A 17792-nucleotide genomic window follows, 5' to 3' on the forward strand; every position below is an offset into this window, starting at 1 on the left:
TCAGGCGATCCTCATACCCCATCCCTCGTAGCTCTGGGACGAGTCTCGTTGCAAACCTCTGAACCTTTTCCAGTTTCATTATATGCTTTTTCAGATGGGGACTCCATGATGAAGCGGCATACTCTAAGACTGGCCTCACGTAGGCAGTGTAAAGCGCCCTAAATGCCTCCTTGCTTAGGTTTCTGAATAATGTTCTAACTTTTGCCAGTGTAGAGTACGCTGCTGTCGTTATCCTATTTATATGTGCCTCAGGAGATAGATTAGGTGTTACGTCCACACCCAGGTCTTTTTCGCGCGTCGTCACAGGTAGGCTGTTTCCCTTCATTGTGTACTGTCACTTTGGTCTCCTATCTCCTAGTCCCATTTCCATAACTTTACATTTGCTCGTGTTGAATTCCAGTAGCCATTTCTCTGACCATCTCTGCGTGCGTGCGCGTGCGTGTGTGTGTGTGTGTGTGTGTGTGTGTGTGTGTGTGTGTGTGTGTGTGTGTGTGTGCGTGCGTGCGTGCGTGCATGCGTGCGTGTGTGTGTGTGTGTGTGTGTGTGTGCAGTGCCAAGTTGGCTAGGAACAGCTGCTCTACCCAGAAAGTCACAACACTGTATTGAGAGTATGTAATCCTGCTATTATGCCAAGATAAAATACCCCTATTATATGTAATGTTTATTGATCTATTTTGTATTTCAGGTTTATCTACATGTATTGTGATAGTGCAAAAACATTAGAGAGTGGATCATATGAGTTTGAAACGAAGTCCTGGGGCCCCCCAGACCTAAGTCTACAGAATATTGCTTACCAGTTAAAACAACAGGTGAGAAATATTTTGTGGAAGGTAGAGAATATAATTGCTGTGAGAGGTACGATTAGACTACTGCCTTGGTAAGTGTTACATGATAAAAATTTTGTTGGATGGTTAACCTTTAAACTGTTCAATTAAGTAACCCCTTAAACTACAGTACTCTGTTAATTAGGAGTGTCTTTCCATGCGTGCTTCCAATAAGGTTATTATAATTGTTGACACCTGTTCTTGTTGGTTTCCAGAATTCATAACAAGAATCCAAGGGCTGGATTCATCAATCATTTATGCAAGTACTTATGGACATATACATCTTCTCAATCTTTGAAGGTTTTGTTTACATTTATTAATCAGTTTGAGCTCTGAAGCACTAGAAGTCTCTTAACACTTTCGCGCTATCTGGACGCGCCGGCGCGTTCGGTTTCGTCTAACGTGAACGCATAGTGGACATAAAGTTATGTCAACTTTTAAAATATTTGTATAAAATTCAATTTTTATCCGATTTACTTTGGGTTTGTTTCAAACTGCGCGCTATGAGGCTCTCTTTCTCACCACTAGGCTGCATGGTACAATAAGTTCATGAAAGGTGTGGATAACGTCGATCAAATGGTATTTTGTCCCAAACGGATTGCAGGTGGGTGACTTTAGCCGTTTATACTGGTAATTCTTCCCCCATATCATGTATTATATGCATATGTCTGTTTAGGGAATTTTATTCCGATCAATATACAACCAAAAATAACTGTGTGCAACAAGTATAATCTTGACAAACATAACAAAAGTAAAAATATTTCGTGTGTGTTTGACGCTCACTGATATGTGCCAGCGTTGTTTTATATTTGTCGCTATTCTAACTTACGCTTTGTTGATATTTTTTACCTATGGGCACATAGAACATTCTATTGCGAACACATTGACATAAAAATGAATGACGTACATAGAAAATTAATGTCATGAGGGTGAAATAAGTATAAACTTTCAAAGCGCCGTGCGTCGTCCCGTCACCGATACCGGGTAACAATTTCACCACTTCCCACACTCTTGCGGGCGGGCTGCATCATTATTCTACGCTTATATTCATATCACCGTGTTGGGAATTTCATTGCGAGTCCATTGATACCAAAATTAACGCTGTAGAACAAGTGTGGAGGTGATTACAATCCCAAGAGTAAAAACATTTTGTTGCTGATGGGCGCTCACGGCGAGTCATCTACGTAGTTATTTATTTGGTGCTGGTATCCCTATATGTTTCGTGACTTATTTTACTAATGTTCTTCTAGAGAATTTTATTGCGAACACGTTGGTACCAAAATGAAATACGTAGCATGAGAACTAAGGTCAGAAGAGTAAAAAGAGTATACACATTTTTGTTTTTACGCTTAAGCGATAAAAACGCAGCGCGCACATTCGGTTGGCTGAGTGACCTTTGCGGAGAGCGCGAAAGTGTTAATAACAAAAATACTATTTGATTGGGAAGTTTCGATGCTCAAAAACTGTTTAATGTGTGTAAACAAAGCTGCCAAAGATTGAGAAATGATTTACAGTTCATAAGTACTTGCATAATTGCTTGATAAGCATCATTATCAAGGTTTATAAGCATCATTAGCAAAGTAAGAGTTAAAAAGTGAGTTTTAAAAGGTGATACAAATATTTTCTGGGAATGATCTTCAGTAGCTCCCTGAGCAATTCTCTTTAAATGTGAATATGATTTGGTAGGATTTAGAAATGGTGTGAGAGCAGAGCTGCCATATAAGCTTTTGTACCAATTGTTCATTAACTGTGACACTAGATGAAATTCTCCAAGCCCAGCATGCTATATACATGTATTGGGAATCATTTACTATATACTGTAGAGATGTATAAAAATTACTTAATTTATAAAAGTGTTTTAGAAAGAGGTTTTGTTATATTTTACTTAAATATGTATAATTTTCTTTCAGGGAGAAGAAAAGGAAGGTCCAACACCATGGCTTCAATACATGGCTGAGGGTAATAATAAGTTGTCTGCTCAAGAAATGGATTTCTCCCGACCAAATGAAGAAACAGACAAGTTGTACATGAGTATTGGTGGCTCCGATGTGATTGAGGTTTCTCATCCTCTTCCTCCTGATGGGTCAGGGAATATAAGGTAAATATGTTTATTGTTATAGCCTCTTCAATTCAAACTGTACCATTAACCTTAAAGATAGTTTAGGTGCCGTTTTTGTCTGTCTAAATTTTTCCCCTTTGTTGCTTGCTAGGGTATGATTCTACTGTCATATGCTGGAGTGAATCACGTAATCAGGCAGGGCAGCATTCTAGGTACCAGCACCACAGGAAACGTTTCAGACATTTATCTCTATAAACTCTCCTAGCACTAGGCAGCATTTGAAGATCATCCAGTTAATGTTAGCTGTAGAAAGCTCAAAATTTATACACTTGAAGTACATTCAAAGCCTTTGATAACCCTTACACTACACTACACTACACACACAAATCACAATTTCATGATGCATCAAATGAACAAATCCACAAGGGCCGTGACGAGGATTCGAACCAGCGACCAAGAGCATCCCAGATACTGCCTTAATCGACTGAGCTACGACATGGTAAAAGGAGTTAAAACCGAAGTTCTACTGAACTTACTGGATCCTGCAGCCTCTCTTGAGGCACAAACCAGGGTTTTACACAAATTCCCCATGCACTCGAGTTATGTCAATAGGCCGTTCTCCCTCTTCGCCCTTACTTCATTACACACAGAAATCACAATTGCGTGATACATAAAATGAACAAATCCACAAGGTTCGAATCCTCGTCACGGCCCTTTACATTCATTTACACGTTTTTGTATGCCCTCTGATTTCTTATTGGTCTGTTAGTCAGCATTAGATTGCTCATTTGACCAAGTACCATTCTTTCATGGTGTTCTGCGAGATTCACTTAGAATGAAGGTAATTGGTGTTTAGTGTTGGGTGATTCAACTCATTTCCTAATTATTGTGTGTGATTGTAGGTTATATGGTTTTACACTAGATCACATCTTGCTAGACATCTGGGCTTCCTTTCTCCTGCTTTTTGCTATCAAGAGTATCACAGTATTAGGTTAAGGAATTCCATTAGTTTTTGCCTTAGCAGCTGTGTTTCTGCTCCTAAATATGGATAACAGGTTGAAAATCTGGTGTCCAGATGTTGCTGAGGGGTGCGGCATGGAAAAGCGCTGATTGACACATGAATGGGGCAAAGTGGAGAAAGATGCTGGGGAAAAAAAGGCAGATGAATTGGAAAGTGTTTGAGAGAAGAGTTACAGTATGAAGGAGTGTGAGATTATGTGAGGAGGATAATACAGGCAGAAGAATCTGTCCTTATTTCTCTGCTGATTAGTGATAAATAAATGTAGATGACATGTCAAAATATAACATTATTACAGAGCAGTACTGTACTAATAAATCTAAATTATTTAATGTTACAGAGACCCAACCAAGCCCCGTATTCACTTGGGTGTCATCGCTTCAGGGCGGTGTGTGGTTGGGAATGACCAAATGAGACAAGATTTTGCTTCTCAGCTTTCAGTTGTAGCCTATGACCAGGAATTTGATGCTGTCATTGAGTCTGTGTATGGGAATCGCAAGGACCAGTATGTTCTCATCAGAGGCATATGTGACTACCAGTAAGTACTATGGCAGACACTGTTTGTGAATAAATCATAAATTTCTTTCTTGCAGTGTTACATGATGTTCTGTCTGCTTCATTTTATTTACCTCCATATTGACTTTTAAGTAAATACTGTTCACCCAATCTCTCATCTTTTTTCACTTCTTTGTGCTTATATATCGTGTTCATTCTCTTGTGTACTCTCACTTGTATGTGCTTGCTGAGGGTAATTAGCTCTGCGCAGTAATATTTTTAAAAAATTTTACTTCCAGTACAAGTATTAAAATATTTTGTGCAAAATTTTGATAATACCTTTTGCATGTTTCAAACTAATATGTAAACAGATGTGATGAGACTTATGTTTGCATTGGCTGCAGCAAGTGACTGATTACATGATATTCCCATAATACAACTTGATGGCTGGGAGTCTACAATATTTTTTAAGAGCTCAGTCTTGCATAGATGATACAGGAAAAGCATGATTGCTGATTATACATAGTGGATACTATAGTAACAGTGACTTGACTTAGTTCAGCACTTGGACTGTTAGTCTTTGGCCTAGACAAACCATAATAATCTTTATGGAAATGGCTGTAAGAGTGACATGCTTCCAAGATGCCCAGGGCTTTCTCCAGTTCTTAGCATCTTATTGTGTTTTGGTATGAGATACTCAGATCAATTGGAATTAATCAATGCAGGTCAAAGCCCATTCTCATTGATCCATTTAACAGCACTATAGGCACAGTCAGAACTTGCATGCCTTAGGCTATGGTTAGACCTAACTGGGGTTAACTGACAGCAGCTTTGAATGACCCCAATAACTCATGACTTCCAATTCTAACAGTTTGATGTTTGATTGGAGTTTGTCCTCCCACACCTGTAATTTCTACAGGATTGCCATCACACAGGACAGGGCTTTGAATTGATGTAAAGTATGCCATCCCCTGAGCATTAAAATCTGATATTAGTGTACATGGTATTATGGTGAGGATATTGTTTGGTGATACAGTATATTGTTTTTTCTGTTTGGAGCCCCTACGGCTCCCTGGAGCTTTCGGGGTAATACGTGATATATTAGACCAGGGCATTAGTCTATGGAGTTCAGCTTACTGGGGACCACGAGCCAGAACTTGTCCTCCTCAGAGCGGTACAGGGAGCATTGGCCCTGGAAACCCCCCCCTGTGGTTGAGGGTTTTCCTTATCTGCCATCGACTGGGCTTAGGCACCCAGAAAGGTAGGCATAACAAAACAAACCCCTCATGGTAAGAAAATTACAACTATAAACCAAAAGGAGGCAGAACTCCCTCCAATCCCAAGGAAACGAGCAAACGTCACACTCCACCGCCGCGTCTCTCATCTGTGCAGCCCTTCCCTCCCCGCACCGGCTACATAGCACTCCAGTTTGTTCACTAATGTGGTCCGGGGCAAACGTCTTCTCTGGCCTTGAATTCCAAGGCGGTGTTTTGCCTTCGTAGTGACCTCTGCAGTGTTGTTGTGTGGTGGCCAGGTGGCCTCAAAAGTACTGGGGCTGCATGCGCTTAGGAGTATCCTTCCCTAGGCACTCTGTGAGTACTGCTCTTGAGGGTTAGGGTTAAGGGGATGGGGGTGAGTTTGATCGCCTTAATGCATAATTGTTCACCCCTATGCTTTCTTGAAATGTTGGCCTTGTGCAGCTGCACGTGCAGGCTCCTACTCTTTCGGTATCCTTGGTTGCTGAGAATTTGCGCGCCCGTGGACATTTGGTTTGGACTTGGCTGGGTTTGGGACTCTTTGACCACTTCTATGTTTCATCCTCCAGAGGCGTTGCTGAGGCAGCAGTCCCGCCTTCGGCTGTTTTTGGGGGGGATCCCAGGTCACTCGGTGGTTGCTCAAGCAGTTATGAGTGAGTTTGAACTTCTCCGTTCTGGTCTACCTGCTGGGTCAGGTTTGGCTTCGGTGTCTGTTCTGGTGCCTTCGGGGACTAGAAGGGTAATTAGGGTAATATTTTCGCTGCAATTTTTTCAAATCCGCTTCTCTTGCGATCACCGGGTTCGTACTCGGGGCCCTTGCTTTGGCTGCTGCGTCACCAGGCTTCCTCTTCAGGGTTTTCGGGGTTCAGTGAACTTGGTGCCTACCCGAGCCCTCGCTCGATGTGTTCACGGACACGTTGTCTCTTGCCTGAACAGTTCCCTTCGGTCATTGCCTCGTTAGGGCTGGTCGCTTCGAGTGGCTCGTCTGTTGGCTTCTCAGGGTTTGGCTTTCCATGCAGTTCATGTCCTGGGCGGGGGTGTCCAACGTTCTGGCGGACGGCCTGTCTCGGTGCATTCTCCTGTTCATGTCGACCATCCAGGGAATCTCCTGGCTCTGTGCTAGCTATCTACCATCTAACTGCTGCTCTACATCTAGAGTTTTCAGTCTTCTTGTCTCAATTTTTTGCCTATCTTTGTGACTCGTCTTTCTTACATCTGCACCCAAGTTTCCCAATATTTTTTTCATTTAGATTATTGCTTAATCTTCTTTCTACTAAGGTGGCTCGCAGAACATCTAATGGTGGTAGTTCAGAAATATGACATTGTAAATATTGATACACTGATATTCCTTGGTTACTCCTTTTTTTTTTTTTCTTAACCTGACTCTCTTTTACCTTGTTGCAGTAGCCTGGGCATTAAGTGAGGGCTGCTGTTTTCCTGGCCTTGATGACTTAGTGCTGCCATCTAGGGGCTCTTGGGAGTTGTGGTTAATCAATCCATCCTCCTAATAGAATTTCACATTTTGAGATACTCTACCTAAAGCTAAAAATTGTTGTACTAGAAAATGGTAGCGGCTCGCAAAATTGACATACCGTACTGTCCTGATTTCTGTTTTGGGTTCTCTGGTAGGTTAAGATAAGGGAACCTTAGTACAACAATTTCTTGACATTGGGAAATCTTAGGTGGATGGGGCTGGGTTAATGGCCTATGCAGTAGATAGCAATAATAATTGGTTTTCATTGTTCACAGTGGGCATCAATGTTGTTATTTTCTACTTTGTCTAATAGCAAGCTTATTGCTAATTAGTGCATTGAGTTTTTTTTTCCATCATCTCCCTCAATTTACTTGGCAGGACCATTAGTAAAGGTCTGTCATGGCTATGAGTAAGTTGACAAAGCTTGACATATTTTGTGGTTTGGGTGAAACATATGGCTATAAGACTTTGTAAGCAACTGAGGGTCTGCTCAGCAAGTAGCATTTGAGTGTTATAAATTATCTATTTTTGGAAACTATTCTACTGTATAAAAAATGTGAAGAGACTGAGGCAGCTAGTGCAGGTACAGTGTATTTATAAAATAAATGTTGTTTTTAGTAATAGCTTTTGCTTAATTAAGACATCCAGTGATTACTTAATACATGTTTTGCAGGGATGGTACCAGAAATAAAGATTGGCAGCCATATGCTGCTCTCTCCGCTGCAGCATTCATGAAGGCAGTCATATGTGGAATGGAGCCTCCTGTGGATGACTGAATGCTGAACTGTACAGAAGTAGAAGGAAGATGTATAAGGTTGTTATTGCAATATATAATGGTGTAAGGCTAGTTCATGACTATTACCGAAGTGGTCCACTACAGAAATAGGCTTTCTTAAAAGGAAATCCATTATCCCCATAATTGTATAATTTGACTGTTTATAGTGCTGCAAATGGATAATTTTTATATTGGGTTCACTGATAGTTCCTTTACAGAAAAATGTCATATTAAACTTTAAATATTTTAAATTTTTAAGATGCAGCTCTATTGATATTGTTCTTTGATAACATTAAAATATATATCAAACTTCACTTTCCTACTAACTGTTTTCTTTATCTGATCATAATGTAGCCATGAGTTAACATTCTATATCAAAGCAACTGGTTCTAGAGTAAAATAATTTGAAAAAGCATGATACTGTACATATAGTGCATGACATCTACCATGACGAGGTGGGCCTGTAGCACAGTGATCACTGCAAGCGGCTAACAACTGAATGGACCCAGGTTCAATTCTTGTACAAGACAAGACATTTGGCCAAGTTTCCTTACATCTGATGCCTATGTTCACCAAGCTGAAAATAGGTACTGTAACTGTTGTGGGTTGCATCCTGACCTAGGGGGCGGATCTAGATTAGCCTAACACGCTTCCTGTCCACGACACTGGGAACCAAATAGTGTGTTCTTGCTTGAATAAACTATATGGGGTGAGGCAGATACATTCCATTAGGGCTTTTGTTCGACCCGCCAGACCCTAGGCAACCCCTCCCACTGAAAAAATCAAAGGGCTTACATCCACTATAATGCACATGAAGATTTTTTACTTACCTTAAGAAGAGAGTAGAGTAGTGAAATATCTTCATAATAACCCAAAGCTAGCTTAGGCAAGTACATAACCCATCTTCATGTCTATTTTAAAAAACAAACAAAAATATCAGTTTATAGTATTATGTATTAATCATTTTGAACATGGCATATGTAGAGCAGTCATTGGTGAATAATTCCATGTTACAGTAAACTATATGAGACCTATTGGAGCCCTACGTTACATAATGACTGTGATTTACACAAACTCTCCCAGTCACGATATAAATATTCACAAGAAATTGTTTATTTTTACTCTGGCCTGATAGAACGATCATTTATGAACAATTTGGTATTAAATTATACATATACAATCATTATTGAAACCAAAGAAGTAAAATGATAATTATTTCACCAAACTGGCAAGGGTAACACACCTGACCTCGTCATTAAAGACCTGGAGACAAAACCAGTCTCTCTTGCTGCACTTAACAGAACCTAGTATCTCGCATCTGTTAGCCTCTCCCATACAACTTTATGAATAATTGTCTCTTACCAGTAGTTTATATAATGTGTAATTTATTCAGCTTGGATTACTAGAGAAGTAATCAGAGAGCATGGAGAACAGCAACACAAGTATATAAAATATAACACTTATTATTGAAAGTAAGTTGTCTACCTGGGGTGTGGGGGTGTGGGAGATGGGGGGAATTCTTGTACCCCCCATTGCTTGGCAACTGGCTCTTTAAATTTCAGTAGCCTTGTTCACTTCCAACCATCATAAAACTACAGTATAATAAACTGGCCAACTTTAATCAGTAATTAACTAAATGTAATGGTCACTTCAACTTTTAAATACTTCACATTAATGTGGAGTTCAGGAACAAAATTACTCTCCACAAAACTGCTAGGCTGCTGCTATCTTGCATAACTCTACAAATTAACCTCACTTATCATAACCTAATTATGAAATTATTAGTCCAGAAAATATGCAAATAATTATACTGAACATGGCATATACATAAATCAATAATACAAATCCAATCTTCATCAGAACAGCCCAAATTCAGGGGAAAGGGAAGGGGAGGGGAGGGATAAATTTGATCTAACAAAGTTTAAATCTAATGCTTGTTGCCATCGTCTGCCTCATCCATCAGGTGATTCAGTGCAGTCTTCTTTTCGCTTGCACACACTTCACGTTGTCTTCCCTTTAACTGTTGTTAAAACGTCTTGGAACTGGTGGTCCTTGACCATTAACGAACGTTTGACTTGTATTCTTCTTGCAACTTGTACAATTCACTTAACAGTATCTTCCAAAAAGATTTGCTGGGCTACTCCGTGTGTATACCATCATCTTTTAACCTCTAGACATGTCATCCACTAAAATTTTCTGAACTTTCAGAGGTGACATAAGCTTTTAAGGGTTGATAGATGTTAATCTAATCTTCATGTCTGAGGAGCTGTTCACTTGAGACAGTTAAGCAAGTCCCAGCTGTGTACAAGTGACAGGATGAACAACCCAGCGGGTTTTCTTCCTATTGGGGAGTGTTGTACATGCTGCTATGGCGGTGTGTCCACTCACAAGACGAGTGGCGCTGCCCAATAAACTCGCCCCTCGGGGCAAAATTTAAAAATTTAAATTTTCAGAGGTGATGTAAGTGATGACCTTCCTGTACGAGTTCCTGTGACAGTGATGTCTCATAAGGCTGAGTAGTGCCACTCTGGTGCCTCCCACTGGTCATGTGACCCCTAGTTACTCCTCAATTTGTTGATCCATGTTGCAAGCAGCAAATCATCTGACCACCTTTCATCTGGGATATCTGGTGTCTTTTCCTCGTCAACTAGTGCCAAATTTTCTCCTCTGTGAGGAGCAAATGAGATTTTAAATTTTTCATCTCAGAGTTTTAAAATTTGTTCTCTCCACCCCATATGGCTGATTAGACTCCCCCCCTTTCCCCCAAATTTGTATTTCCCAACTTGTTTAAAAATCAGGCATCCTGCCGTCTCACAAATTTAACTAAATATTCCTTGGGCCATCATATATGTTCAAGTTAGTTATAATAGGCCTAAGAGGTGTTAAGCAGATGGCAACCATAATACCAATTGCCAGTCAGCTGCTGGCTGCTTTGTCATGGCAGGTGGCAACTTACATACCTGGAGCATGTGTACAGTGCACATATGTTTCATAAATTTTCATTAATTGAAATTTATTTCAACTTTGTATTACCATCTTCAGAATTATGATTGGTCCCGTAAGACCATGCTAATAAAAGTGACAACAAAGATTAACACATGGCAGTGGCATAATAATAATATTCAAGTTTGGCTGTTCAATGTATACAGTATTTTAAATATTAGTACTGTATTTTATTACATAATTTGTAAAATATTATGTGGTAATTTTAGTCAAACTTAGTGTTTTAAGCACTGTATAATTGTTTAAAGTATGATTAAGTGGATCATGGATGATGATAATGCTTGACCTGGATGACGGCTTAGATGAACAATCTTCTCTTCATCGAACATTTGCATATTTCACTCAACAACTGCATCGGATACAATTTGTTCAGACCATCCAGGAATTTGTTTGAGGGAGGATGCACTGTATACTCTTATGATATTACTTGCACATTAGTGTTCAGTATATTTATATGTACTGAACTTTAATTTATTTCATGCCATACTTATTTTATGTATACTTGTTTTCATTTTCAAGTTACGTTTGTATGTAAATTAACACAAAACTTGAATGCTTGCTCAAATTATGAATTATCTTAAGAATTATCTTTGGTTGCCTGATATTTAATGAAAAATCTTATTTACTGTGCATAATGGTAACTGTCTAAAGCAAATTTATTAAAAATTTTAGAATTTTGGTGTTATTAGTTTCTGCCACATACAGGGAGATTAAAATAAATGATGGAACGGAAAAAATTGAACAATTTCACATTGATATCATATGCGTAATATTACTAACTTTGACTGCTGCACCTTGTAACATAACCATTCTTATATTATAAGTAAAAATGGTGCTTTAGTAGTTACTTCACTAAAGGTTCCTTTATTTTAAAAGTTTTATTTGGTGCATTCCATTTTATGATTTCATAAAAAGATATGGATATTGTTTTCATGTGATACACAAGGTACATTATATCAATAAAATCTAGTTGAATAGTATGTATAGAGAAAAAATAGTGATTTGTTAAGAATTTGTATAAAAAAGTTATGTTAATGGAATCTGCATTAACATTAATAAACTATTCCATGTTATGCAAACCTTCAAAGAATATTACTATTATTAAGTAATGGTAATGTCTTCTCAGACATAATAACGGGATAAAAACTCATACTTATGTATTTATGAATTTTTTGTAAAGATTTAAACCAAGTCTTTTACACTCACTTGAGTGCTTTCTCAAGGCCTGAGTGTGTAGTGAGGATGAGGCTTACATCTCGACAAATAATCGTTGAAATATAAGGAGTACAAAAGACTTGGTTTAAATCTTTACATAATATTCACCAATACATAAGTGTGGGTTTTTATCCAAAGTAATATTATTTATAGAAACATTGTAGAACAGAATTAATTCTGTTATCATAGATTGCATTTCGGTGAAAACCCATAAACATTCATCTCTAAAGACATTTAATACTAAAACTATAAGTCTTCCTTGGAATAATTAGGCACAGCAAAAAGAATGCCCTTATTGTCCTTGAGATCAATGTTTGTATTGCATAGGAACTTCATATATTATTGATATTGTTGCTCTCAGTTATTATATACTGGATTAATATTTAAAATCATATTGCTGGATTATTTTGCTTATGCTAACAAAGCATTGCTGGACTGTGCTTTCAGCATCTATAATGTGAGTACAGTATATTGTATTTGTAAATATATTTCCCCTTTCTATGTTTCTTATTACATATTGTTATGGCAAGATATCAATTTAAGTTTGGAAAAAATAATTCTGCTATTGGTATTAAAGAAGTCTTTTTCTTTGTGATATCTTAAAGCCTAATTGAATTTATTAGAAACCAATAAGGCTTGGGTATAATAAAACTATGGATCGTTTTGTTACTGGGCAGTAAAGCCCAATGGTAACTACAGTATTTATTTTTCTTAATATTAGTCTTCATTCCTTTATATCTAGAAAATGTCTCATCTTGTATGAATTTAAACTCAAAATTCTCATAACCTACATGATCTTTTGTCACTAGGTAGTTGTGCCTAATGGTAACTGCTGTTGACTATTGATCTGTACATTCACAGCATATGAATTTAAAGTTCTATGACTTTTCCAAGCATGCACTATGGCTGGTTTGGCTAGACGAGTTTTTACTGGCACATGTGATGTTGCTTTGGGTATGATTTCCACATGCATCATCCCTTCACCTTTGCTTTGCCTCTTAGATGTGCTGAGCATTCAAACACAACATTGTTTCCTCATGACTCTTGACAAATATCTAATTTTTCATACTTTTGTTTACAGCATCCAGAATCTACTTTAAATTTTGTACTGTACAGTAATTTAATATATATGGAAACATATTCCCATAGAGTGGAAATTTGTTTAATTTTCAGTCTGAAACCTAATACATTTTTGTTTATATGAAGTTATGTTTGCTGTGAATTGCCTTTCCAAGAATGTAGCCCTTGAGTAGATCAATGGGTGACAGTATTTTTATTTATTTTTTTATATAATTTCTTACCTTTGCTAAAGCAAGAATTTTATAACCAGAGGTAAAAATAAAAAACTTGCTTACCAACACCTCTCCACAACCATGCCACTTCCCCAGCCATTGTTAAGTTCACAGAACACCCCCAACCCCCACAACTTCATCTAATACCCAAACCTCAAACAAGTCTCATCAACATCCTAACTCTTGGTATTCTCAAATACTACTACCTTCGTTGCTCTTTGACCTACCCACCCTAAATCCAGCTTCCCTTTCTCTCTCCTTTTAATATTGCCCTCCACCTATAACCGCATCCCACAATTCTTTACCTACACCCATACCACCACTTTACCCACCACTAACCATATACACATCCCACCAACATATTTACCTTCATTCCACTGAAAACCTCATGCATTACACTAACCCTGTACCCATCTACAAATGCAGCACGCTTGAAACAAAAGTCATGGAAGCTGTCTTGGTTCATAACTTTAAAAGCATTATTGGAGATGTAAAAGCTGCAGAAACTTAGACCCTACCCTGCCAAGGTAGGGTCTTAAGAGTTAAATCTCTCTTATTCCAAGCACCGTATGGACATAATGATTGGTGCCAGTGGTGTAGGCATGTGGTGGATGGGGGGTAGGGGGTGTATCAGGTACAATAGCAATGAAGTGAAGTCATTGTATACAGAAAGGGGTGATCTAGTTTTAAGATAAAACACTTAGGCAAGCGTGCGCACACAAACCTACTTTAATAACCATGAGGCAGGATCCAAGGGTTAGACCTCAATCCTCAGTTCCTGTAGACACTGATAGGTAATTAAAGAACTAGTGTTTTTTTTTTTTTTTTTTGTAAAATATTAATATAAACTAGGCAAGACAACATAATGTACAGGTGTGATACCAGTTGTCTATAGGCTGAAAAAATTTGTCTGGAGGACCTTGTACAGTACATTTCTTTATCTAAAATGGACTGGCATTTCTCTTCTGCCAATAAAGCCCCAATTGCAAAACCACTACTAATTATATGCTTACCCCTCCATATAATAAAGTAATGTACCCTACCACCACCCTAAGCCCTCCTCGCCCTCCAATATCTAATAACCATCCATCCAACTTAATCCTTCAACCCAATCTATCCACACCCACTCCATTCACACATTTTCTCCTATTTATTTATTTTTTTTTATATAAATATTTGTACTGTACATGCATTTCCTTCCCCCCTGTACAAAGGGGAGGGAATGTTTTTTAATGTTCATAATATTGTTTACATTGCAAGACATCATGAGAGCACGAGGATACTCCTCTTGATCAGCTGTGATCGACACATATCTACAGTACAGTAGTTTGACATGCACATTTTCTTCATAATGCTCAAGCATCCATGCTTCTAATGCTTTTTCACTGCACAAACCAATGCACCTCTGTATAAAGTATCATACTATATTAAATTCTTATAATCCCCAGAAGTAACTGTAATAGAACGAATCTAATGTTTATGATAACATTTGTAAGATTTCTAGGATATTTGAGTATAGTCAGTCACACAAGTATCCTATTTATTGGAGATTGTCACTAGAGTTTTATGATAAGAACTCTTTTCTCATGCTTTCTTATTAATTTAAAATGTTTGAGCAAAAAGTTGAGGTGTATAACTTAATTGTGTGATATTTGTACATTATTCTGGTCACAAGATAGTCAAGGTTATGAAGAGGAGATAATTACTTCAGTGCATAAAATTTTTTAGTTTTTCATCAAATATAAATTTGATACACTTTCATATTTTGTACATTTCAGAAATTTAATTTTTGCCAAAAGTTATCTAGTAATATTTCATAATTTAAGAAGAGATTATATTGAAAATGAAAATATTGAAGTGTGCCAAAAGCCACCAAAGACAACACTATTCAATAAAGATACCCAGTTCTAAATAGCTTTATATCCCTTTCACATGCATGTTTGTACATAACAGCTCATACCTGACACATTTGAGTATATTCCTGTCCTAAAATATTTTCTATTTATGTCAAGAGGTTATTTCAGTGCTTAATAATTCTAAGTGATAGAATAAATTATAGTATTAGTGTATTCATACAGTATAATCATTACTAAAGCTAAGGGGACCTTTTTATCCCCATTTAAAAGTTACTTCCTGCTCTGCTTGTTGGCCCTTTTGCTGGTCGTCACGTTGACAAGGTGCGGAGGGAGGGGGAAGGTGCGCGCTTTTTGCTAGTGCTTGGTCTCGCGCATTTAGAGTCGTGACCTCCGGCCTGGGGTAGTGTTGGGCAGCTCCTCCTCCTTCAGGGGATTCGGGGCTGGCAGGGCAGGCTTCTTTTCCTTCATCATCCTGGAGCGAGTGTGCTTGGGGGTAGTCGAAACAACCCCGTCCCTCAGGTGGGTTTCCCCACTTGTTTCCGGTGCCAAAAAGGGACTGTGCAGGTCCTCGGTTGATTCTAAACTAGCTCGGTGCGGTAGGAGTCTGGCTGTCTGCTCTTAAGTCGAAGCTGAAGTGTCTTGGAGTCGGCTGGAACTGTGTACGCCTAGTGCTACATTCTTGAGGTTGAAGGTGTGTGTGGTAACTTTCAAGCATCTGTACTAAAATTAACTGAACCACTGAGGAAATTACAGTATAGTGATGATTACTCAATTGATTGATGAAGATTAAGCCACCCAAGAGGTGGCACGGGCATGAATAGCCCGTAAGTGGTAAAATTTTCGTTAAGTAAATCTCTACAGTGTGCTGACGTCACATTTCATCATCAGGCTGCTATCGCGGGGGAGGATACTGCTTGACAGTATTTATGAGGGTGTCCAGCTGCTGGACACCTTTTTTGACCAGAAGAGTAGCATTGTTGATGGCTTCAGGGTGGTTACTGCAAGATTCAGAGACTTAAAGCTCTTCTAAGGTCGTTGGTTGCTTCACATTCCAGGAGAAACATTACTCGCTTCTTGATTGCTTATATTATTGGACCACACTTCACTGTCCTCCAATAAGTTGCATGGAATGATAACTGTAATTAGGGAAGAGGTACGAGTTTTGTCATTAGTGCTAATGAGAGTTTGTGCTAATCTAATTAAGCTAATAAGAGTTTGGAGTGAATATATTATTTACATAATATACTCACTACAATATCTTGGGTAAGTCTCTCCACAACATTGTCGCTTGGATCGTCAGCTTCCTATGGGGTCACTGCCACTTACTTTCATCAAATTGTTACAAAATTATATTATTTCAGAGGAAAAATGTTTTTTCATGTTCTACATTCAGCACCAACTAATAAGTAAATATATCATATTTCTTAATTATTTACATAATGCTAGGGAGCTTCGGGTAATTAGATACCACAATATCTGACTGGTGCGTAGAATTATTCAAAGCTACCTAAAGTCACCACAAGCTACCCAAAGCCTGCTGGCATTACATAAGTAATGAAGATATATGATATATTTACTCACTATAATGTTGGTGCTGAATGCAGAACTTGATCAAACCTATTTTTACTCTGAAATAATCCAATTTCATAACAAAATTAGAAGTAAATATGTGGCAGGTGATGAATTAGGAAGTCGAGGGGGGCCATGCGACAATATTGTGGAGCGACTTATCCAAGATATATTGTCGCCTGGAGAGTTTGCTGGCATATCAGCCTCCTGTACACAGTGATCCAGTCGTTGCATCTCTCTGCTCAAATTGTCGCAAATTTAATTGTGATATTAACAAGTAGAATGCGTTTTTATAATAATATCTAGCATAAATAGCCACACAAAATTTAATATTTATTTAAAAAAATATAAATATAAGTATAAAAAAACGTGTTTGGAAGTTAAATCAACTCCATATGACTTTATGGAGTCATATGGGCAGTGACGTCAGACTGGTGCGAATTCTGGAGCTGTAGACAAGGAACTGGCAGGATAACGACCGTCCTGGTAGGTTGCTGGTGGCAGGCGAGACCTGCAGGTGCGCTCTCTCTCGTGGAAGGTAGGGTGGAGGGGGGAGAAAAAGGTGTGTCTAAACAATACGTTTTGGCATGTATTGTTGTTGTTTCTTAATGTTGGAGCGTTCTGATATGTAGGTGGTAAGGAACAGGCAGAATCTACTGCTATGCAGGAGATAACTAACAATTGTGAATAAACAAAGTTTTCTATGTCATCATAAAGACAGAAATATAAGCTGCACGTTAATACGTTAGCATCAATATAACTGAAGTGAAAGCGAGTATATATGCCTTTTTATAGTTACTTGACGGATCTCTTAGGGAGTGTGAAGCCCTGCACACCAGCCAATATATTGTGTACTTATTTTGCATACAGGCGGCAATACGTCACAGGGATGACAACTGAACGCATGCAGCATACGTCATAGGGATGACAACTGAACGCATGCAGCATACGTCATA

At 38.4% G+C, this 17792-nt stretch overlaps 1 protein-coding gene across 6 annotated transcripts in view; it reads left to right on the plus strand.

Moving 5' to 3' along the window:
• Positions 1 to 15323, plus strand: part of LOC123762678 (uncharacterized) — a 136802-nt gene extending 121479 nt beyond the window's left edge. For all 6 annotated transcript variants that reach the window (XM_069332363.1, XM_069332364.1, XM_069332365.1 and 3 more), the window contains 4 exons: positions 686 to 809; positions 2735 to 2922; positions 4242 to 4439; positions 7800 to 15323. In XM_069332363.1, the coding sequence (XP_069188464.1) occupies positions 686 to 809; positions 2735 to 2922; positions 4242 to 4439; positions 7800 to 7902 (613 nt within the window). In that variant the 3' untranslated portion in view covers positions 7903 to 15323. The remainder of the gene's footprint in view (positions 1 to 685; positions 810 to 2734; positions 2923 to 4241; positions 4440 to 7799) is intronic.
• Positions 15324 to 17792: the final 2469 nt, after the last annotated feature.

Source organism: Procambarus clarkii, chromosome 27, assembly GCF_040958095.1.
Source record: "Procambarus clarkii isolate CNS0578487 chromosome 27, FALCON_Pclarkii_2.0, whole genome shotgun sequence".
Classification (NCBI taxonomy): Eukaryota; Metazoa; Arthropoda; class Malacostraca; order Decapoda; family Cambaridae; genus Procambarus; species Procambarus clarkii.